Genomic DNA, 24,386 nt, shown 5'->3' on the forward strand with positions numbered 1-24,386 from the left:
GTCACGATCCCACACTGCACAGCAGTATTCTAGAAGAGGACGGACAACCGTAGTGTAGGCAGTCTCTCTAGTAGATCTGTTGCATCTTCCTATGTTTTCTTTCCAATTTATGTTGTTCGTAATGGTGATAACTAGGTATTTAGTTCAATTTCCAGGCTTTGGATTTGACTGATTTATCGACTAACCGAAGTCTAACTGATTCCGCTTAGCACTCGTGTGGATGACCTCACACTTTCCATTATTTAGGATCAATTGCCAATTAATACGAATTGTGAACTCTATGACAGGAAACCACAAATCAGGTCACAGTCCAGCCTGTGACGACATTCCATAAGCACACAATTTGACTACAAGCCACTTGTGAGGTACAGTGTCAAATGCCTTCTGGAAATCTCGAAAGTCGAAATCAGTTGGAAATCCCTTGTCAGTAGCGCTCAGTACTTCGTCTGAATAAAGAGCTAGTTGTGTTTAGCAAGAACGATGTTTTCTAAATGCGTGTTGACTGTTTGTCAACAGACCATTCTCTTCCATATAATTCATAAGGCTCGAACACAACAGATGTTCCAAAATCCTGCTGCAGATCGATGTTAATAATATGGCCCTGTAATTTCGTGGATTACTCCTAGTGCCTTTATTGAATGTTGATATAATCCATGCAATATTATAGTCTTTGTGTTACGAATATTTCGTCATGGAGTTACAATATTCAGTTTCGCTACAACAATCCTGTGTTCACAAATCTCAGTATATGTTTTGCTTCTCGTTATTAGCTCAGGATTATTTGTCGCTAAGATGTCAATTGTTTTCCCACAACTGTCTATTCGAGTGGGGTTGTGAGCTTACTGCTCGATATAATTTTCAGAGAATGTTTTCAGCTCAATTTCAGACGATGTTCTATCTGTGGCTCCGGATTTAAACATGTATTTTCGCCATCATATCTAGGGTAAACTGAAGTCACAACCAAGGATAATTTTACGAGTCGGGTACGTGATTGAGATTATACTCAAGTTTTCTTTGAGCCTTTCAGCAATTCCATCATCTGAGTTGGGAAGTCAATAAAAAAAATCCAATTATTATTTTATTCTAGATGCCTAGAATGACAACCCATACTAACTTACAGAAACTATTTACTTCAATATCACTAAAAGATAAACTACCATTACTTCTAAAAGCAACAAACACGTCACCACCAACTGTGTTTAGCCTAACCTCTCTGATCACCGTTAGGTCCTTTCAGAAACTTTCTTACCTCTGCCAGCCGGAATGGCCGAGCGGTTCTAGGCGCTACAGTCTGGAACAGCGCGACAGCTATGGTCGCAGGTTCGAATCCTGCCTCGGGCATGGATGAGTGTGGTGTCCTTAGGTTAGTTAGGTTCAAGTAGTTCGAAGGTCTAGGGGACTGATGACCTCAGAAGTTAAGTCCCATAGTGCTCAGAGCCATTTGAACCATTTTTGAATTAAGTTATTTTTTTCCCCATAGGTGACTAGCAGACATGGAAGGACTTCTTAATTGCTAAATATGAGTAGGAATTTGATGTATAACCTGAATTCCTTCCCCTCTTCTCTCTGTTCATCTCCTACTCCCTCTCTCTTTGTCCATCTCCCACTCCTCCCCCCGTCTCTGTGCATGACCTCCTCCCCAAGTCCTCCTCCACCCTCTGTCTATTTCCACTTCTCTGTCCTCTTACCCTTCTCTTTGAGCTCCAGCCTCGTTTATTGTTATTGAGAACCAAACCTCTATTGGGAACTGAAGCCACTTAAAATGATTGTGTATGCTAGTTAAGACTATCGGTATACAGGGTGTGAAGACACCTGTCCCCCTGCTGGATCTGTGAAGACAGTAGCTTTAACGAGAGTGTTTGGCATAGTTTTAATTTGCGAATTGGTAGAATTACAAAGTTAAAGATTCTGTAGTGTTTTCCTAATAATAAGCCGATAAGCCATAGATACCAGTTTCTTGTTTCTGTAAAAACGATGGCGAAGAAGAAAACAAAACGTGTGTACACCCCCCCCATGAACCATGGACCTTGCCATTGGTGGGGAGGCTTGTGTGCCTCAGCGATACAGATAGCCGTACCGTAGGTGCAACCACAACGGAGGGGTATCTGTTGAGAGGCCAGACAAACGTGTGGTTCCTGAAGAGGGGCAGCAGCCTTTTCAGTAGTTGCAAGGGCAACAGTCTGGATGATTGACTGATCTGGCCTTGTAACAATAACCAAAACGGCCTTGCTGTGCTGGTACTGCGAACGGCTGAAAGCAAGGGGAAACTACAGCCATAATTTTTCCCGAGGGCATGCAGCTTTACTGTATGATTACATGATGATGGCGTCCTCTTGGGTAAAATATTCTGGAGGTAAAATAGTCCCCCATTCGGATCTCCGGGCGGGGACTACTCAAGAGGATGTCGTTAGCAGGAGAAAGAAAACTGGCGTTCTACGGATCGGAGCGTGGAATGTCAGATCCCTTAATCGGGCAGGTAGGTTAGAAAACTTAAAAAGGGAAATGGATAGGTTGAAGTTAGATATAGTGGGAATTAGTGAAGTTCGGTGGCAGGAGGAACAAGACTTCTGGTCAGGTGACTACAGGGTTATAAACACAAAATCAAATAGGGGTAATGCAGGAGTAGGTTTAATAATGAATAGGAAAATAGGAATGCGGGTAAGCTACTACAAACAGCATAGTGAACGCATTATTGTGGCCATGATAGATACGAAGCCCACACCTACTACAGTAGTACAAGTTTATATGCCAACTAGCTCTGCAGATGACGAAGAAATTGAAGAAATGTATGATGAAATAAAAGAAATTATTCAGATTGTGAAGGGAGACGAAAATTTAATAGTCATGGGTGACTGGAATTCGAGTGTAGGAAAAGGGAGAGAAGGAAACATAGTAGGTGAATATGGATTGGGGGACAGAAATGAAAGAGGAAGCCGCCTGGTAGAATTTTGCACAGAGCACAACATAATCATAACTAACACTTGGTTTAAGAATCATGAAAGAAGGTTGTATACATGGAAGAACCCTGGAGATACTAAAAGGTATCAGATAGATTATATAATGGTAAGACAGAGATTTAGGAACCAGGTTTTAAATTGTAAGACATTTCCAGGGGCAGATGTGGACTCTGACCACAATCTATTGGTTATGACCTGTAGATTAAAACTGAAGAAACTGCAAAAAGGTGGGAATTTAAGGAGATGGGACCTGGATAAACTAAAAGAACCAGAGGTTGTACAGAGATTCAGGGAGAGCATAAGGGAGCAATTGACAGGAATGGGGGAAATAAATACAGTAGAAGAAGAATGGGTAGCTTTGAGTGATGAAGTAGTGAAGGCAGCAGAGGATCAAGTAGGTAAAAAGACGGGGGCTAGTAGAAATCCTTGGGTAACAGAAGAAATATTGAATTTAATTGATGAAAGGAGAAAATATAAAAATGCAGTAAGTGAAACAGGCAAAAAGGAATACAAACGTCTCAAAAATGAGATCGACAGGAAGTGCAAAATGGCTAAGCAGGGATGGCTAGAGGACAAATGTAAGGATGTAGAGGCCTATCTCACTAGGGGTAAGATAGATACCGCCTACAGGAAAATTAGACAGACCTTTGCAGATAAGAGAACGACTTGTATGAATATCAAGAGCTCAGATGGAAACCCAGTTCTAAGCAAAGAAGGGAAAGCAGAAAGGTGGAAGGAGTATATAGAGGGTCTATACAAGGGCGATGTACTTGAGGACAATATTATGGAAATGAAAGAGGATGTAGATGAAGATGAAATGGGAGATACGATACTGCGTGAAGAGTTTGACAGAGCACTGAAAGACCTGAGTCGAAACAAGGCCCCCGGAGTAGACAACATTCCATTGGAACTACTGACGGCCGTGGGAGACCCAGTCCTGACAAAACTCTACCATCTGGTGAGAAAGATGTATGAAACAGGCGAAATACCCTCAGACTTCAAGAAGAATATAATAATTCCAATCCCAAAGAAAGCAGGTGTTGACAGATGTGAAAATTACCGAACTATCAGCTTAATAAGTCACAGCTGCAAAATACTAACACGAATTCTTTACAGACGAATGGAAAAACTAGTAGAAGCCAACCTCGGGGAAGATCAGTTTGGATTCCGTAGAAACACTGGAACACGTGAGGCAATACTGACCTTACGACTTATCTTAGAAGAAAGATTAAGGAAAGGCAAACCTACATTTCTAGCATTTGTATACTTAGAGAAAGCTTTCGACAATGTTGACTGGAATACTCTCTTTCAAATTCTAAAGGTGGCAGGGGTAAAATACAGGGAGCAAAAGGCTATTTACAATTTGTACAGAAACCAGATGGCAGTTATAAGAGTCGAGGGACATGAAAGGGAAGCAGTGGTTGGGAAGGGAGTAAGACAGGGTTGTAGCCTCTCCCCGATGTTGTTCAATCTGTATATTGAGCAAGCAGTAAAGGAAACAAAAGAAAAATTCGGAGTAGGTATTAAAATTCGTGGAGAAGAAATAAAAACTTTGAGGTTCGCTGATGACATTGTAATTCTGTCAGAAACAGCAAAGGACTTGGAAGAGCAGTTGAATGGAATGGACAGTGTCTTGAAAGGAGGATATAAGATGAACATCAACAAAAGCAAAACAAGGATAATGGAATGTAGTCTAATTAAGTTGGGTGATGCTGAGGGAATTAGATTACAAAATGAGGCACTTAAAGTAGTAAAGGAGTTTTGCTATTTGGGGAGCAAAATAACTGATGATGGTCGAAGTAGGGAGGATATAAAATGTAGGCTGGCAATGGCAAGGAAAGCCTTTCTGAAGAAGAGAAATTTGTTAACATCCAGTATAGATTTAAGTGTCAGGAAGTCATTTCTGAAAGTATTCGTATGGAGTGTAGCCATGTATGGAAGTGAAACATGGACAATAAATAGTTTGGACAAGAAGAGAATAGAAGCTTTCGAAATGTGGTGCTACAGAAGAACGCTGAAGATTAGATGGGTAGATCACATAACTAATGAGGAAGTATTGAATAGGATTGGGGAGAAGAGAAGTTTGTGGCACAACTTGACCAGAAGAAGGGATCGGTTGGTAGGACATGTTCTGAGGCATCAAGGGATCACCAATTTAGTATTGGAGGGCAGCGTGGAGGGTAAAAATCGTAGAGGGAGACCAAGAGATGAATACACTAAGCAGATTCAGAAGGATGTGGGTTGCAGTAGGTACTGGGAGATGAAAAAGCTTGCACAGGATAGAGTAGCATGGAGAGCTGCATCAAACCAGTCTCAGGACTGAAGACCACAACAACAACAACAGTGTGTACACAATTTGTCTTTGAAATTATACATAAAAAGATAGAATATATATGGGAAAAAGAATTTGTCTAATGGGTTACACGCCCCACTATTGTAGTTCAAACTGTGAGAAAGATACCGAAACAACACATTTTGACAGTACAGCACACGATTTTCTTTCACACAGTCGGTTTTAACAGAAAACCTACATGTTGGCATTTAGGAAAATATGTAACCTATACCTGACAAAAAGTTTGTTAGAATTTAGTACAGAAATTCGAAATAAATCGCTCAAGCACTTTTCGAGGGTTTTCGTAACAAAGTATGTTCATTAGAGCATTCTGGATAAATTTCAAGCAATTCACTCAAGAACTTTTCCAGGTATTTGGTGATTAACCTTCTCCCCATCTCTATATATATATATATATATATATATATATATATATATATACATATCACATATATTTATGTATCATATATATTAAAACTGATTGTTTATTAGAGTATCATGTAAATATTTGATGTAATACAGAAGATTTTTGGCAACAGCATTTCCCCTTTATAGATTAAAAATATATTTGTATGTTATATACATTAAAAGTATATAGCCTATGCCCATTCAATAGTTCATGGAAGTATTGCGTAAAAATTTGAACTATATCAGTTGAGAGCTTCTTGATACGGTTGGCAACCTCCTTTCCAATGTAAATGTTACAGAAACATTTATATGTTATAATTGTGAATGAAATACGTAGCATATATCCAACTAAATACTGATGAGAGTATCGGGTGCAAATCTGAAGTATATCAGTCAAGAGCTTTTAAAGACTTTTAATAAAAACTTTTCCTCTTTACATGTTATGTATGTCCTGTATCTGTCTGACCATTCATTAGAGTATCATGTGATAAACAATGACTTGTCCTTGTATAGTAATACAGATTAAAACTTGCGCCAACCCCCTCTTAAAATTTCTTTGATGTGTGGTCATTAAGATGTATTGTGTTTCAAACTTTAAAAAAATTAATAGCAAATTTTTATGCAATACAAGAAGAATTTAGATAAAAATCATTAATCACAAGATTTGTTCAGTGCTAAATAGTTGTACCGTGTCTGCTTCTGCCACGTCCGCAGGTGTCTGCCCACTGTTATCCCTTATGTCCCTCCTCGCACCAGCCAGCAGAAGTGCCTTTGCTGCATATGCACACCCCCATCTGGCAGCCACATGGAGTGGAGTCTCTCCCGCATCGTCCTGGACATCTACACACGCTGATGCCGCCAGCAGCATCCATACAATGTGCTGCTCGCCACCTCTACATGCAGCCCAGTGCAGAGGCGTCATCCCATCCGAGTCTCTGACGTTGACATCTGCCCCAGCATCAATCAGACACTTGACAGTTTCTTCGTGGCCATTTATCACTGCTTCATGCAGGGCAGTGTCGCCACTGGCGTCTGTCGCGTTGACTGGCGACCCCGCATCCAGGAGTGCCCGCACTTCGCCGGTCTGACCCTGTGATGCAGCAATGATCAGCCTCCCAGCCAGTATCTGTTTCTGCTCCTCAGTCAGGACCCTGTAAATCACATTATAGTTTACATCAGTTTTAGTATAGCAACAGTGACATGAACATGACTTCCACAACGTATCTAAAACACACACACACACACACATACACAGAGAGAGTGTTGGGGGTCGGAGATCCAAAATGTTACCATGTGAAAACCTTGCCTGAAATCAATCATACAGGTAGTAAAGTAATTTAAAGCCCGTTGGATATGTTGGTTAAAAATTTAGCTTTTAGCTTATTGTCACCATAGAAAAATGTCATTCTTGTAGATGAAGAATTGTGTGAGTGCATGGTAGCTATTCCCCTCCATATCCGCATCTAGTGACACCAGTGAGCTGAGGATGACATGGCAGCTAGTCGGTACTGTTGGGCTTTTATGGCCTGTTCGGGATGAGTTTAGTTTAGTTTTAGTTTTACAATAGATACTGGGTGTCACTGGCGCTTCTCTAAAGGAGTCTGCAAAACGGTATGCCTAGAGAATGTGCATGAGATGGCTTTGAGAAGTCTTGAGTCACTGCCTTGATGGACGTGGGAGCAGCATACTGGCAGGTCACACAGTGATCACAGTCTGAAGTGCAACAGATGAATGATGACGATGGGGTTGCAGGACAACAGCGTGGCAAGAAGGGTAGGCACATGGCCATCCAGAAGAACTGCACTACAAACAGATTTTAAAATGGAAGGACCAGCTTCTTCATATAGGCAACAGCTGAAACCTGAGCACAGTTGAAACTTCCTGGCAGATTATAACTGTCTACTGGACCGGGACTTGAGTTCGGTATCTTTCTGTATTGGGGGAAGTAAAGCTGTGAGGATAGCTTGGGAGTCATGCTTGTGTATCTCAGTCGGCAGAGCACTTACCTATGAAAGGCAAAGAACCTTTGTTACAGTCTCAGTTTTAATCTGCCAGGAAGTTTCATATCAACAAGCACTCCAGTGCAGAGTGAAAATTTCATTCTGGAAACATCCTCAAGGGCGTGGTTAAGCCAATTCTCCGCCATATTCTTCCTTCCAGGAGTGTTAGTACTGTAAGTTTTGCAGGAGAACTGCCAGGAAGTTTGGAAGATACAGCACGAGGTGCTGGCAAAGGAAAAGTTGTGGGACAGGTCACGATTTGTGCTTGGGTAGTTCAGTCAGTAGAGCACTTGCCCGCAGCAGGCAAAAGTCCAGAGTATGAGTCTCGGTTCAGCAAACTGTTTTAATCTGCCAGCAAGTCTCATATCTGTGGCACTCTGCTGCTGAGTGAAAATTTAATTCTGAGCTGATTTGATGGGCAGTGTGCCAGCATCAGATTACTGGAAGCTGGGTCATCTCCTGTTGACTCCATACCACAGACAACAAAGACTTGTATGGTGTACATCCATAGTCAACTGGAACACTGAGTGGAATTCTCTGCTCTTCAACGGCGAGTCCTACTTCTGTTTGTAGCACTCAGATTCTCATCCACATACCTGTAGATGACCTGGTGACAGGTCGCAGGAAGCAGCAGTTCTGCAGACACATACTCCAATTCCCCTGCTGTGGGGAGGTACTGGATATGACAATTGGACTGGCTTCGTAATTGTTGAAGAAACGCTGAATAGCTGCCAATATGTGAGACATATGGTAAATACTCTTGTCATTCCCATGACTATGGTACTAAATGCAGTATTCCAGCAGTATAATGCAAGATTCCCCAGTACAGTTCACGTTACAAATGCCTTAAGAAATCTATAGATCCTTGGCCAACCAGTACAGTCTGCTTATTTCTCTCTGGACTGCAATGTAAAGGTGTATACATCCAAACCACCACCACCCCCACTACCCCCAAAAAATCTCCAAATACAGCAACCATCATCATCTGAAACAGCAAGTGATTCTGATGTGGCAAGAAAATCTTAAAAGATGAAATTTAGAGGCTGTCACAGTTTTTAGTGGTGTTTATTATGGACATCAATTCCAAATGGAAGAAAATTTAACAATTCAATTTCATACACAACAGATAGCTGAACTATACATTTGTGTGCTTTCTTTGTTGACTGCAGTGAGAACTTTAATCGAGACTACATAAATGTGGGGAATAAAGGAATTAATTTTGCCTTATGTTCCTTGTATGAAGAGCATATTACTCACAGAAAAGCTATACTACATATGTAACATTCCTTAGATGACAAACATCGAGTGAGGGAGTGCAGTGTAACTGAAGGTCCGCATCTGTGGTTTGGTTTTGGGGATGGGGAGAGGATGTTCACAGCTTGTTATTGGCTGTCGCACTCCCTCCACCCGAACACAATCTGCTATCCTCACTTTTAACATTATAACAGATGTCCATGGTTTCAGTGATAATTTGTTTAGATCTGCACATAGTACATCACTATGTAAGTTCTAAGGTACAGCAATTTTGAAAATTATATAGTAGATAAGGATTAGCCCAGTAAACTGAAATATTATGTTTCTTTTAAGAACTACAATAGCTACAAGTTTTTGCCATAGTCATAGTTTACAAGCACTTAACCAATATCAGTATTTCACTTAACACTACGATTGTGAACTCAGTTCTGCAGACTGTGGCTATGGAAATGTGTAAATGGTGGAAAGTGCTGTTTATTTCAGCAGTTTCTGCCTACAGAATAAAATGTTCTCGGGTTTCGAGTTGCTTCAAGGGACTGAAATGGCATGAACTTTCGACCAAGTGCTTCTCAGTCACTGTAAAATGGAATGACTGCTGGTGAGCTCCTCGTACACCATTACACAACCCAGCTGCCAGCTGTGATGTCACTCATGGTTACGTTATCGCCATACATGAACATACTTTGATTTCATATTCGGTACGCTCACTTTAACATTGCAATTGCTGGATATCAAGCTGTAGGCCATTGTCAGTGATTTTTATTTCGATGGATTCTTGATTATACTGCTGCCCCCCGAAGCTTTTGAGACACAACAGGTTCTCTAAGGGAGATATATGTGTAACTGGGTTAATGAAAACAGAGTCTTTAAGAGAAGTGATAGGCTGCTTTTTTATATAAACTTATGATTCGTCAGAGATTGGAATGTCCACAGCCATTAGCTTAAGATATCCCAGTGCTGTCGGAACCAGAGGACACTTCACTTTAGATGGCCAGAGAGGACACTTCTTTATGTGCACGCCCATCAGGCAGTCTGTGGCTGACAGTTGCTCTGAGACTCTGTCTGAAAGATAATCACAGACACTGGGGCTGAACTTGTAACTGCACCCGAGTTTAGAATTACGGTAAGCATCTGAAACATGGGCGCACAACATGACGAGATGCGTGTAAAGTTATTTGTTTCAAGTTAAAGTTTTGCTTCCAGGAATTAATTCACACAGTGAGCTAGTTACAATCAACATGTACTGAGGCAGCGGAACTGGTACACACTTGCACTTTGCTGAGTTTTTCATTTAATCTGGTTACTAATTCGGGAATCATTTACAGTTTTTTTTTATAAACATAGTAATTTACTCCCATTGCCATTCCCACTCAACCCACCTGCTCCAAGCTGTAATTGCATGTGTTAAATAATCAGTTTGAAATGATGTGCTGTTAAAAAATGTTTGGAGTCAAGTCACTGAGTTCTAGCAAAAAAAAAAAAAAAAAAAAGGAAAAAGTACTTAATTTGACATCTAGGTTCAGTCCTTAGCTGGAACATCCCTTCACTACGTCTTTGCGAGCTATAGTACCTGTATTTCGTGACTGACTAGGCAACTACAAGGAGCAGTCTGGTCACCAGTTGCAGGTGTTGACAGCATCACAGGGCTGTGCTTAGCTCTGAACTGTAGTCTCACAACAAGCACACGCACACAGACAGATAAATAGACACTAGCACTTATGTGTTATAACAGCCTCCTTCCCGATGCCGACACGGGTGGTGGACACGACACTCTCACAGAACACAGACACACGCACGCCCACTGCTGTCCCAACCTGCTCCGCGATGCCTCCAGAGGAGGTGGAGTCGCCAGCGCGGCCGCCAGCTGCCGGCAGACCTCCACCGCTGCCTCCGCGTCGTCCAGCAGCAGCCGCGCCCAGCCGCCGGTGGCCAGCACCTCAGGGTGCCTCGCTATGAACTGCACGGCAGCGCCCCTCAGTGCCGCGCAGCGGTGCAGCACGGCCAGGCCCGCAGCAGCTGCGGCGTTCTCCACGCTCAGGTCATGCGCCACCTGCTGCTCGCACCTTTCCCTGAGTGCGGGCAGGTCGTACTTGTCGGCGGCAGCCAGCAGCTCGGCCGCTACACTCGGGAGCTCCGGAGCCGTGTCCGTGTAGACGAACAGCAGCAGCTGCCGCAAGACCGCCTCCCGCACGTCAGCCACTTCGATACGGCGGCTGCGGGCCTCTCGCATGTCGTTCCTCAACATGGCCGCAAAGACGGGGCTCCTCGCGGCCAGGACCCGACTGTGAGCCGGCAGCTCAGAGTCGCCAACCACCAGAGTCACGTCGGCGCCCTCGTCCGGTTCCAGCAGAGCACCCCGGTTGCTCGTAAAGCTGCCTCCCTCTGACTTTGTCTCCACTTTCGTAACCTCACCTGAAACATACCTACCACACGTCAGTCGGACGAATCACGCTGCACAGGAAATAGTTTGCCCTTTCCAGAGAGCCAAGCATGTATACAGGGTGTTACACAAAGGTACGGCCAAACTTTCAGGAAACATTCCTCACACACAAAGAAAGAAAACATGTTATGTAGACATGTCCAGAAACGCTTACTTCCCACGCTAGAACTCATTTTATTACTTCTCTTCAAATCACATTAATCGTGGAATGGAAACACACAACAACAGAACGTACCATTGTGACTTCAAACACTTTGTTACAGGAAATGTTCAAAATGTCCTCCGTTAGGATACATGCATCCACCCTCCGTCGCATGGAATCCCTGATGCGCTGATGCAGCCCTGGAGAATGGCGTATTGTATCACAGACGTCCCCAGTTCGAGCACGAAGAGTCTCTACATTTGGTACCGGGGTTGCATAGACAAGAGCTTTCAAATGCCCCCATAAATGAAAGTCCAGAGGCTTCAGGTCAGGAGAGCGTGGAAGCCACGGAATTGATCCGCCTCTACCAATCCCTCGGTCACCGAATCTGTTGTTGAGAAGCGTACGAACACTTCGACTGAAATGTGCAGGAGCTCCATCGCGCATGAACCAAATGTAGTGTCCTACTTGTAAAGGCACATGTTCTAGCAGCACAGGTAGAGTAAAATGGAAATGCCGTGTGGCTAGGGCCTCCCATCGAGTAGACCGTTTGCTGCGAGGCCCTAGCCACACGGCACATCCATTTTACTCTACCTGTGCTGCTAGAACATGTGCCTTTACAAGTAGGACACTACATGTGGTTCATGCACGATGGAGCTCCTGCACATTTCAGTCGAAGTGTTCGTACCCTTCTCAACAACAGATTCGGTGACTGATGGCCCGTATGAAATCATGATAACGTGCTCCATTGAGCGTAGGTGGAAGAACGTGGGGCCCAATCGAGACATCACCAACAATGCCTGCCCAAACGTTCACAGAAAATCTGTGTTGATGACGTGATTGCACAATTGCGTGCGTGCGGATTCTCGTCAGCCCACACTAGTTGATTGTGAAAATTTACAATTTGATCACGTTGGAATGAAGCCTCATCCGTAAAGAGAACATTTGCACTGAAATGAGGATTGACACTTTGCTAGATGAATTATTCGCAGAAGTGTACCCGTGGAGGCCAATGAGCTGCTGATAGTGCCTGCACACGCTGTACACGGTACAGAAACTACTGGTTCTCCCATAGCACTCTCCATACAGTGACGTGGTCAACGTTACCTTGTACAGCAGCAACTTCTCTTACGCTGACATTAGGGTTATCGTCAACTGCACGAAGAATTGCCTCGTCCATTGCAGGTGTCCTCGTCGTTCTAGGTCTTCCCCAGTTGCGAGTCATAGGCTGGAATGTTCCGTGCTCCCTAAGACGCCGATCAATTACTTCGCACGTCTTCCTGTCGGGACACCTTCGTTCTGGAAATCTGTCTCGATACAAACGTACCGCGCCACGGCTATTGCCCCGTGCTAATCCGTACATCAAATGGGCATCTGCCAACTCCGCATTTGTAAACATTGCACTGACTGCAAAACCACGTTCGTGATGAACAGTAACCTGTTGATGCTACGTACTGATGTGCTTGATGCTAGTACTGTAGAGCAATGAGTCGCATGTCAACACAAGCACCGAAGTCAACATTACCTTCCTTCAATTGCGCCAACTGGCGGTGAATCGAGGAAGTACAGTACATACTGACGAAACTAAAATGAGCTCTAACATGGAAATTAAGCGTTTTCGGACACATGTCCACATAACATCTTTTCATTATTTGTGTGTGAGGAATGTTTCCTGAAAGTTTGGCCGTACCTTTTTGAAACACCCTGTATTTAACACTGGCTAACTGAAAGCTCTCTATAAATCTATTCTAGGCACGCCTTGTACATGAAGGCTCTGAGTTGTAGCGAACCCAAAAGATAATTTTTCGTCTTTTTTTCAATAACGTATATTAAAATTTGGAGCGTGACAGACGAATCCGAAATTTTCCCAGAGGAATTTAAATAATGCCAAACAAACTTTTTAGATATGTTGATACTGTGTGATGTTTTTCGAGCAGAATGAAGCTAGCCTTAAATTTGTGTCTTGAAATGCCAGTTGCTTTTCAATCGTCCTAACAGAATTTATATTTAAGAAAATATTTTGATTCCACGTGGGTTTAATTAATATTGGTGGTAGTGATTTGTGTTGAGGGGCAGTCGACATCATGGTCAACAGCGCCCTGACGGCAAGTCAGCATGCTAATCTCGTGGGTGCGGATGAAGGCTGTCGCCACGTTTTTTGGGGATGAGGCCTGAAAGTTCGCAAAATTTCAAACCCTTGTAACACTGGAGTCAGTATCTCTGAGGATGGTGGGCACTTCTCCATCGAGACTAAGAGCTGCCCTAATATCAGTACATAGGACACATGTAACCACAACATACTAAACTGAAAGCGGTACACCACAAACTTCAGGGAGCAGTGGATCCTCCCACCGGAGGAGGGAGCCGTGTGTTAAGCGGCTGTGCCTGATGCACAGTCTCGTAAGCAGAGCCTCCTTCCAGTGACGAGGCCTTTGTGGTCAGTTCGAGCAACCACAGTTTGTTGTTCAGTCTCCCAATGACGGATGATGCGTCTGCCATAAAATGAGACGATGGCTTGCAATGGGATGGGGCATTGTCTGACAGTACTATCTCAGCATGCTCCCTTGTCGGCCACGTCGTTGCCCTGTATCCCAATGTGGCCAGGTACCCTGCAAAAACTCACCTCCTTGCCACGGTGTTGGAGCCGCTGTAAGGAGCCATGGATGAGCCGAATCAGCAGGTCTACTGACTACATTTGGTGAAGTGCTTCCAGTGCACTAGCAGAGACGGAACAGACAAGAAATATAGAACAGTGATGTCTGTGAATCATCTCCAGTGCCATCAGAATGCCACATAATTTTGCATCACAATTTGTAAACTGTTCTGGAAGACACAGTTTAAAAACCCTATCAGGATAAACAGCAGCACAACTAAGAGCATTCTCTTGCTGGGATCCATCTGCATAAACAAAGATAAAACTGTTGTATGTACTTAAAATGGACAAAAACAAAGCTGTAAAAACAAAATCTGCAGTACAAGTTTTCTTGTACTGTGTCAAGCTTAAAATCACTTTGGGCCTCTGCAGACGCCAAAGTGGCAGTGTGTTCGATCTCTGGCTGTGTACTTGGATGCTGAGAGATTCAGATCCTTGAGGCAATCTGTAGCACATATCTGAAATGGCTTGGTCGCATGGTGCCATTTCCTGAACAGCCATTCAAAAGTGGGCTGGACCGCTGAACTAAATGTCAATGACTGAGGTGATGCTGAGATTTTGAGCGACTGTCGAGCTAAAAGCATACGTTGCCCAATCCAGAGTGGTGGTTTACCAACCTCTGCACACAGACTCGGAACTGGGCTGGTCTGAAAGGCTCCAGTCAATATCCGAACGCCCTCATGCTGGACAACTTCTAACGTCTTTAGGTAGCAAGGACAGGCTGATCTATAGACCACGCTGCCATAATCTAAACATGATCTAACGGATCCCCTACAAAACTGGAAGAGGCAAGACCTGTCAGCTCCACTAAGGCATTTCAAAATATTGAATGACCGGAAGCCCTTTGTTCGTAGGTCTTTCAGGTGTGGGAGCCAAGTTAATTTCGGGTCAAGTAATAATCCCTGAAAGTGCACAGTGTCTTGATAACGTAAAATATTATCCCTTATTGTGAGTACTGGTTGTTTAAAACGTGGACAAGCACGGTTAATATTGACACATGTATTCTTCTCGGGTGAGAACCGGAAACCAGTTGTCCTGGCTCAGGTTTCCAGCCTCCTAATGGTCGGCTGTAACTACCCCGTCGTCGTTATAAGATCAGAGGAAGATTAGAAGATTGCAAAGTCATCCAAAAAGTGCATTTGACAGCCCTCCTGACTGCAGAGGGAATGAGGAAATGCCACTGATGGCAAACAATGTGACACTGAGGACACTGCCCCTGGGGGCATCATCTCCTGAACATAGCAACTCAGACATGGCATCGCCAACACGATATCGAAAACGCCAGTCCTCGAGGAAGGATTGGATAATAAGTGGCATGCATCCACATAATCTCCATTCATGAAGTCGGCGAAGGATGTTGTACCTCCAAGTAGTGTCGTGCTTTTTTAAGTTCAAGAAACACACAAACCGAATGGTTTCGGCGTAAGGAGGACGCCCGTATCGCCATCTCCAATAGAATAAGGGTGGAATGGTAGCACCTAAAACAGCACTGGGAACGGCTCAGATGACCTTGGGATTTGAGCAGTCAGACGAGGCAGAAGTTGACAAATGCGTTCAAAAGTCTTACCCATACAACTGGTAAGGGCTACACTCTGGCAACTGTTAGGGACGCTATGGGCCCTGCCTGATTTCCAGAATGGAATTAATATTGCCTCTTTCCAAGTTGTAGATCAGACTGAAACAAGAGAGGAACTCTCCTTTCACTTCAGGGCACGCATGACGAACCATGGCAGAATGTATCTCATCATGTCCTGGAGCAGTGTCTTCAGCTTCAGTCAAAGATCATTCCAGTTCCCACATGGAGGATGGAACGTTGCAGACTTTCTCATTATGCAAGAAGAAAGTGAGCTTCCTCATCTGTGCAGCCCTACAGAACACGTGAAAAGCAGGAGCTTGCTGGATGACACAGTAACAGTAAAGAAGTGTTCAGCTAAAACCTGAGCCATGTGTTCTGGCCCGTTCACCATGACCCCATTACTTGACAAGGACATAAGGGAACGTGTACTACCATTGCCTGAAATCCGTCTCATTGATTCCCAGACTAGTGCTGTGGAAGCTCAGAAGTGATATGGGCCACCATCTGCTGTGCACAATCCTTTTGTTCAAAAATAGCCTGTCAAGTGTACTGCAACCAATTTGCCCTTTGTATCATCCATCTGCTTGGCCTCTTGCCAGCCACCATCCTAGTCGGCAGATGAATCCACTCCGGGAAGTGCTCACTTGAATGTAATTCCGGAGCCACTTCCCACTGAACTGAGCCTGCAATAGCTGGGAAACAAACACAAAGGTCAATGGCTGAAAAAGACCCTGTAGCTGTGGAAAAGTGTGTCATCTGACCCGCCTTCAGAAGGCAGATATTCTCAGAATGGATGAGTCGCTCGATCGTCCGACCCTCGGAGCAAGTGGTAGCCGAGCCCCACAACACATTGTGTGCACTGAAGTCCCCCACAAGGAGGAATGGGCGCGGTAGTCCCGGAAGAGTTCTGCCAGTGCGTCTGCATCCAGAGCATCATTAGGGGGAAGGTACAAGTAACACACTGTAGCATTAAAGGGTGCGAGAACTTTCGCAGCTATTGCTTGCGCGGTGGTGGTAAGAGTGACAGAAAAGGAGTGACATCTGTCATCAATGAAAACAGGCACTCCAACTTTAGCCCTGTCTCCAGTAGTATCGTCCTCCCTATATGTGTGGTAGCCCTGTAATGCAGGTGTGTCGATGACTTTAAGATATGTCCCTTGTAAGCAGATCCAGAACGGCTTCTGCTGGACGAGGAGCTGCAGTTCTTCCAAATGTGAGCGATATCCATTCATATCCCACCGCAACGCTTATGTCCCTGTGGAAGCCATTGTTTAGCGTTGGTTCCTCTTTTCTTCTTCCCTCGTATGGGGTGATTAACCTTCCTATGAGTGGAAGACCAAGTCATCAAGAGCATAGTCCCCATTCAGAAAACGAGAGAGCTCGCCAATCCCAAGCTTTAACTAACACTTTCTTGAACTTAGAACTACTTTTGCTGATGGGAGGAAGCGGTTGCCTGGGTTGCGAGGATGGCTTAATTGGCTTCGGATGTTGGGTAGTGGTATGCGGCTTAGATGGTAAGCCTGTTTCTGACGGCCTCTCAACGACTTCAGTTTCAGGTGGAGTGTTTCCCCGACAGATACATCGATAAGTGCATGAGCTCGTACTTGAATCTGTGGCCTGAGTTTGTGTGGAGGCATCACACTTAGCGACTGGCGTCTTAAGGGCTGATGCAAAAGGAGTTGCCAAAACGGGCAGTTGCATAGCTTTGAAAGTTTTTTTAGCTTCACTATAGGGTATGTGTCTCTAGGCTTTTAATCCTGAATTTTCTTTTCCTCGTAAATGACACATTTTCTGCTCCACACTGGGTTATACCCTGAACAGTTTGCACATTTCGGAGGAAGTGTACAAGGATTGCCTGATTCGTGAGCTGAGACTCCACAATTGTCACACTTAGCCTTCCCATTACATCCCATAGTCATATGGCTGAATCTTTGACATTTGTGGCATTGCACTGGGTTAGAAACAAATGGGCGAATCTTAAGATGGATATAGCGTGCAAGGATATGTTCAGGTAATTTTGGAGTACTAAACGTTAGAATAAATGTTGCCGATTTTTCCAATTTGCCATTGACTCTCCTCATATAGTTCTGCACAATTGTCACACTTAGCCTTCCCATTACATCCCATAGTCATATGGCTGAATCTTTGACATTTGTGGCATTGCACTGGATTAGAAACAAATGGGCATATCTTAAGATGGATATAGTGTGCAAGGATATGTTCAGGTAATTCTGGAGTACTAAACGTTAGAATAAATGTTGCCGATTTTTCCAATTTGCCATTGACTCTCCTCATATAGTTCTGCACTTCCGTGATGCCCATATTTTTCCATTCTTCAGGTAACTCTGCGGGGTCCACCTCCATCATATTGAAACAGGTAACCACGCCCTTACTAAATTTAAGGGTGTTATACAACTCAGCCTCGGCTGCGTAGTCACCTAAGGTCTTACATGCCAGAAGCTTAGAGATTTGGTTTGAATTAGCAGTTTCAACTAGAAGTGTTCCATTACGAAGTTTTTTGACACTTTTTAGAGATCCAGCAATACCATCCAATGTCTTGTGAATATAGAAAGGGGATCCTTTCTCAAAGGTTCCGCTATTCGGTTGATTAAAATGAAATGGCACACTGATGCTGTCTTACTATGATTCTGAGGCTTCTTTTTGGGAGGATTTACCAGCCGAGCTCTCTATGGGGAGTGGGTGTAGGTACGGCCTGATGGTACACCCATCACGTCAGTAGTAGTAGTTTGATGAGGCCGTTCCATAGGGATCCCACGAGACGCTAGGGAAACAACCGTCTACCCATGCAGAGCGCTGCATGCCTGGGCAAGCCTTATACAACTGGGGGGGGGGGGGGGGGGAGGGGGGCACCAGGTGCCCCAGAGGTTGCCCGCTAGAGACTGTTCTACCTCAACAGCCATTCTCCTCATCAGTACGTGGCCCACCTTTAGGTTGAGGTCTTCTCTTATAGAGGTGTGTACCTTCCTCTCGTTCCAGGCAGTGAAGCCAAGGCCTCTGTTCTCCAGAACACACAACATTCCACTGCTGCGCCGCACAGCGGTCGCTGAAGCATGCCCAGAGCTTACGGTGACAGAGGGCTGGCGGTGCTTACCAGTCCCCAGCTCAGGAACCCTGGGGTGGTCAAGTCCGTACTCAGCAAATGAAATCTGAGCCTCTGAGGGGTGTTTAAATATTAACAGTGAGTACTTCCATCACAGCTGATATCGAGTGATGTTTTTCAAACACCAAAAAGCTAATCCCAAAACTTTGCTTCGAAATAAGGCCAGTGCCTCCATGTTAAAAAGAGGGGGGGGCAGCAAATTTTACTAACCTCCACGATTTTCACATCATGCTGCTTACAAAAAAGGGAAAACAACAGAGTGAATCTTCACTCTCGAACCAGTGTCTCTGTATCACCATTATACTTTGACCTGTCATTAATTGTCATTTAATATGGATGTTTTGTTACTGTTAGAGATAATCTTCCGTTTCGTGCACAGGCGATTCCGTACACTGTAATAACGGCGTGTTATGTTTTTAAATGTATCGCTAGGGTGCCCTAGAATACTGTAACAGAATTACTCTCCATACATTTGAAGGCACAGTTCTCTGCAAGTGGGAATCTGCTTTTCTTGTCTGGATCTCGACATCTAGCACCTACCCACCTCAAGCCACCGTACGGTATGTGGCGAGGGGAACATTCTGCACTGCCGCCAGCGCCATCCTTTTCTGTTCCAGTAGCGAATGGCTTGCAGGACAGACGATTCGTGGTGATCCTCCATGTGAGCTCGAAACTCTGTTCATACGTTCACGGTCTTTTTTAGAGATATACGTGGGAGAAATCAATATATTCGTCGACTACTCTAGAAATGTACGCTCTCAGAATTCTAATGGTGAACCGCACTGTGATGCTGAAAGCCTCTCTTCCCGTTTCTTCCACAGGAGTTGGTTCAGATTCTCTGTGATCCTATCGCAATTACCAAACGGACATTTAATGAAATTCGCTTCTCTGATTTGGATCTTGTCTATTTCCTCTTCCATACTACACAAGAACCTTGCTGACGCGAGGAGGCTTGCAGCATCAATAATAGAAATAGCCATACTGTAAGTCCAAACACAGCATAGGAGTATCTGGCAAGAGGTCAGACTAACCTGTGGTTCCCAAAACAGGGCAGCAGCCTTTTCGGTAGTTCCTGAGTCAACAATTTGACGACTGACAGATCTGGGCTCGTTACTTTAGCCAACATCGCCTTGATGTGCAGTTACTGCAAATGACTGAAAGCACTGGCAAACTGTGGCCGCAGTTTTTTCCTGAGGGCATGCAGCTCCACTGCATGGTTTAATAATGACATCCTCTAGAGAAAAATATTCTGGGGGTTAAATATTACCTTATTCAGATCCCATAGTGGCGTTTCTCTGGAGGATGTCGTCATCAGGAGGAAAATACTGGCATTGTTTGGTCGGAGCAAGGATTGTTAGATCACCTAATCAGTTAGCTACGTTAGAGAATCTGAAACGGAAGATGGATAGGTCAAAGTTTCATATAATAAGTATTACTGAAGTGTGGTGACAGGAAGAACAGCACTTTTGGGCAGGTCAGCACAATGTCAGCAACACTAGGGTTAATGCAGGAACAGGCCTAATAATGAATGAGAAAATAAGAATGTGAATAAGTTACCAGGAACACTGTAGTGACCGGACTGTCATAGCCAAGTTAGATATGAAACCAACACCCAACAAAGGAGTAAAAATTTGTAGCCAACTACGTGGACAGATTAAAAGGTTAAAAGAATTTATGATGAGAAAGGGAAAATTTTCAGGGAATTAAGGGAGATGGAAATTTAATCGTCATGGGTGGCTAGAATTTGGTACAGTAGTAGCAAAAGGATGAGAGGGAATCACAGAGGGAGATCATTGATTCTGGGAATGATATGAAAGAGGAAGCCACCCACTAGAATTTTGCACACAACATAATTTAATAATCGCTAACACTTTGTTTAAGAGTCATGAAAGAAGGTAATATGGGCGAGAACTGAGGTCACCGGAAGGTTTCATATTAATTAAATAATAAGACAAGGTTTCGAAACCTGATCTTAAACTGCAAGATGCCTCCAGTAGATTTGGATGCTGCCTGTATATTGTTGGTTATGCAATTAAGATTAAAAGCGAAGAAATTGCAAAAAGATTTAAAATTGAAAAAACCATAGGATTCTGAGAGTCTCACAGGGACCATTAGTCAATGCTGTACTCAAACAGTGAAAAGTAATACAGTGGAAAATCAATGAGTAGGTTTGAGGGATAAAACATGGATCATCTAGGTAAAAAAACAAGGCATAAAGGAAATTGTTGAATTACCGAACTATCTCCTGTTCGAAAAATAGCAATCATTTCAAGGTACTACTTTAAGGATAGACTTCTTGTTTGGAAAACGTCTTACGATATCAACAGTTCTGAAAACTTTGACCTATTATTTAAATCTATGCGGAAAAATTTCGAAATTCTTCCTCATACATGAAATAAATCTACCACTCTCGCCATGCTCGTCCAAAGTGTATAGTTACTCAACTCAATCATACTGTAGATGAGAGGCACACAACCACCACAGTAGGTGGCAAACATAGATTCTCATCCTGGAAGTTGAAATATCTCAAGGAGTCATATTATCTCCAATACTATAAAGTGTATACATGCACACTTGCCTATCCCAACGTACTTTAATGAAGGCTTAGGGTTTTGCGAAGATGACACTTTATACCGCTACCATGAAAAGACATAAAACTAATGAGCAATTAGTAATCAGCAAAGTAGAGAAATGCCTCAGCCTGTTGAAACGTCCCATTAGAAAAATTATACATGACTGTGCTTAAACTGACACACAATATTTTTAGCGCAACGCAATCTGACTTTCAAAAATCCCTACAAAAGAATGGCCCTGACTAACATTAACCTATACCTTTCACAAATCACTTACCACACAAAAATCTTCGTTACTCGAACTACTGCAATACAGCGAGCGCCACTACTGCCAGCTAAATAAAAGATTCAAACTACTGAAGGCACTAACTACTGATAGGCATAGTTAGCAAATGAAAGATTTTGATAGAGAACAAACAATGTATTTACCTTAATAGTGTTGAAAAATCATAATATACATAGCAGTTCATGACATCCAGTCTTACAAATTTCAAAACTCCGCCATTTCTCTCCCCACATCCACCACTGCTGGCGGCTCACCTCCAACTGCGCAACGCTACGCGCTGTTCACATCCAGATGCCCAACACTACAATGGCAGACAACAATGCAAACTAGCCACAGACTGCACACAGCACAGCCAGTGATTTGCATACAGAGCGCTACGTAACTTTGCCAATAAGAAAACATAAACAGCCTACTTACACTCCACTTGTTATATTTAGACGTAATAAACTGGATAAGAAATGAAAAGCAGACACGAGAAGACGCAACGTTTCAGTTAGGTGACAATAAGTAACACCAGAAACGAAAGCTAAACGTCTCGTACTGACTATGGATATTAAACTACCGTGAAGCGCCAAAGAAACTGGTATAGGCATGTGTATTCAAATACACAGATACGTAAACAGGCAGAATACGGCACTGCGGCCGGCAACTCCTATATAAGACAACAAGTGTCTGTCATAGTTGTTAGAACGGTTACTGCTGCTACAATAGCAGGTTATCAAGATTTAACTGAGTTTGAAGGTGGTTATTGTAGTCGGCGCACGAGCAATGGGATACAGCATCTCTGAGGTAGCGATGAAGGGTGGCGACCATTTCACGAGCATATCGTGAATATCAGGAATCCGGTAAAACATCAGCTTTCCGACATCGCTGCGGCTGGAAAAAGATCCTGGAAGAACGGGACCGACGACGACAGAAGTGCAACCCTTCCACAAATTGCTCCAAATTTCAATGCTGCGCCATCAACAAGTGTCAGCGTGCAACGGAACATAGTAGATATGGGCTTTCTGATGTGAAGGCCTACTCGTGTACCATTGATGACTGCACGACACACAGCTTTACACCTTGCCTGGTTCCGTCAACACTGACATTGGACTATTGATGACTGGAAACATGTTGCCTGTTTGGACGAGTCTCGTTTCAGGTTGTATCGAGTGGATGGACTTGTAAGGGTACGAAGACAACCTTATGAATCCATGGAACCTGCATGTCAGCAGGCCACTGTTGAAGTTGGTGGAGGTTCTGTAACTTTGTGGGGTGTGCGCAGTTGGAGTGATATAGGCAGGTGAACCACTTTCTTTGGGTCTTGAGTGTATTATGGAAAACTCGCATTAGCCTCACAGCAAAAGAACGATGATGACTCGGACTTTTAAATCTGACTAAAGCGCTCATTACTCACAGACAACACCTTCACTAGACAAACTGATTCATTTGCAGCGCCTGTCTGTATGTCTATCCTAAACCAAATAAAATGATTATTCAGCTGCTGGAAGAATCCAAAGAATAGCTACACTATATGGTATACTATATATATGATAATCGACGTCACACTCTAAAAAGCAAGCATAACATCTGTATAATACCGACACTTCGAATTCACTGGTAAAATCGGACTGAAAAGGTTAACTGAGAACACAGTCTCCGGAACCACATAAAAACAAAATCCTCACTTCCAGTGTTCTAAAATTTCTACTGAGTTACCTGCGACATAGAATAGTTCATTGCATACAGAAAACAGATAAACAGTGCGACGAAAGAGACCTAAGGCGTAGTCTTCAGCAACACCAACCATGTCTTACGGGATAACCCAGAAGGGAAAACTGGAACAGTGACAGCTTCATCGCAGATGAGCGAATGCCGAGATTATACCATACCCCTCATAATAAAATGGTTCAAATGGCTCTGAGCACTATGCGACTTAACTTCTGAGGTCATCAGTCGCCTAGAACTTAGAACTAATTAAAGCTAACTGACCTAAGGACATCACACACATCCAGGCCCGAGGCAGGATTTGAACGTGCGACCGTAGCGGTCGCCCGGTTCCAGACTGTAGCGCCTAGAACCGCACGGCCACTCCGGCCGGCCCCCTCATAATAAAAATGAACAATAGACAACAAATTGAAAATTAACTAAATGCACTCGCAAACTGCGAATCCGTTTATGCACCAGCTGTACAGACGAGCGGACAGATGAAGTTTTGTGCTGGACCGGGGCTCGACCGGTCAGTGTGGGCAGGCCGCCCCCTGAGCCACTCCGGCTACCCGCGCGCGCCTCCCTGACCGCCCCAGACCTCCTCGAGTCACACTGACCACGCCCCGTGCTCGCACACAGTCCCGTGGTTCCTGCACAGAGAGCTGCATTGTTATTTTCTTTGTTTTTCGCTGCTGCGGCACGGAATACAGGCTGGCATTGTCTTTATTGTTCGGTACGTGTATAGTCCAATGCAGTGTCCTTCAGACATGCAACAAGTAAATAGAGCTCAAATACTACAACATAACCTGCGGTCGAAAACGACATAACCTGAGAATGAAAGATTTTTTAAAAATGTTTGCAATGCAAAAAAAAAAACTTGAGGGGCAAACACAACCTAGCACCACACAAACATTATAGACTGCTGTGAAAATGTCTTATGAAAGGAGAGGAA

The 24,386-nt window shown here is 43.8% G+C and overlaps 1 protein-coding gene across 1 annotated transcript; it reads right to left on the reverse strand.

Annotated features, from left to right (window-relative positions):
• Positions 1-6,352: 6,352 nt before the first annotated feature.
• On the reverse strand, positions 6,353-23,534 carry LOC126426512 (speckle-type POZ protein-like). The gene is made up of 3 exons (XM_050088418.1): positions 23,444-23,534; positions 10,856-11,363; positions 6,353-6,848 (listed from the first exon to the last, which is right to left on the reverse strand). The coding sequence occupies exons 1-3, from the start codon at positions 23,532-23,534 to the stop codon at positions 6,353-6,355; spliced, it is 1,095 nt and encodes a 364-aa protein (XP_049944375.1).
• Positions 23,535-24,386: the final 852 nt, after the last annotated feature.

Source organism: Schistocerca serialis, chromosome 11 (genome assembly GCF_023864345.2).
Source record: "Schistocerca serialis cubense isolate TAMUIC-IGC-003099 chromosome 11, iqSchSeri2.2, whole genome shotgun sequence".
Taxonomy (NCBI): Eukaryota; Metazoa; Arthropoda; class Insecta; order Orthoptera; family Acrididae; genus Schistocerca; species Schistocerca serialis.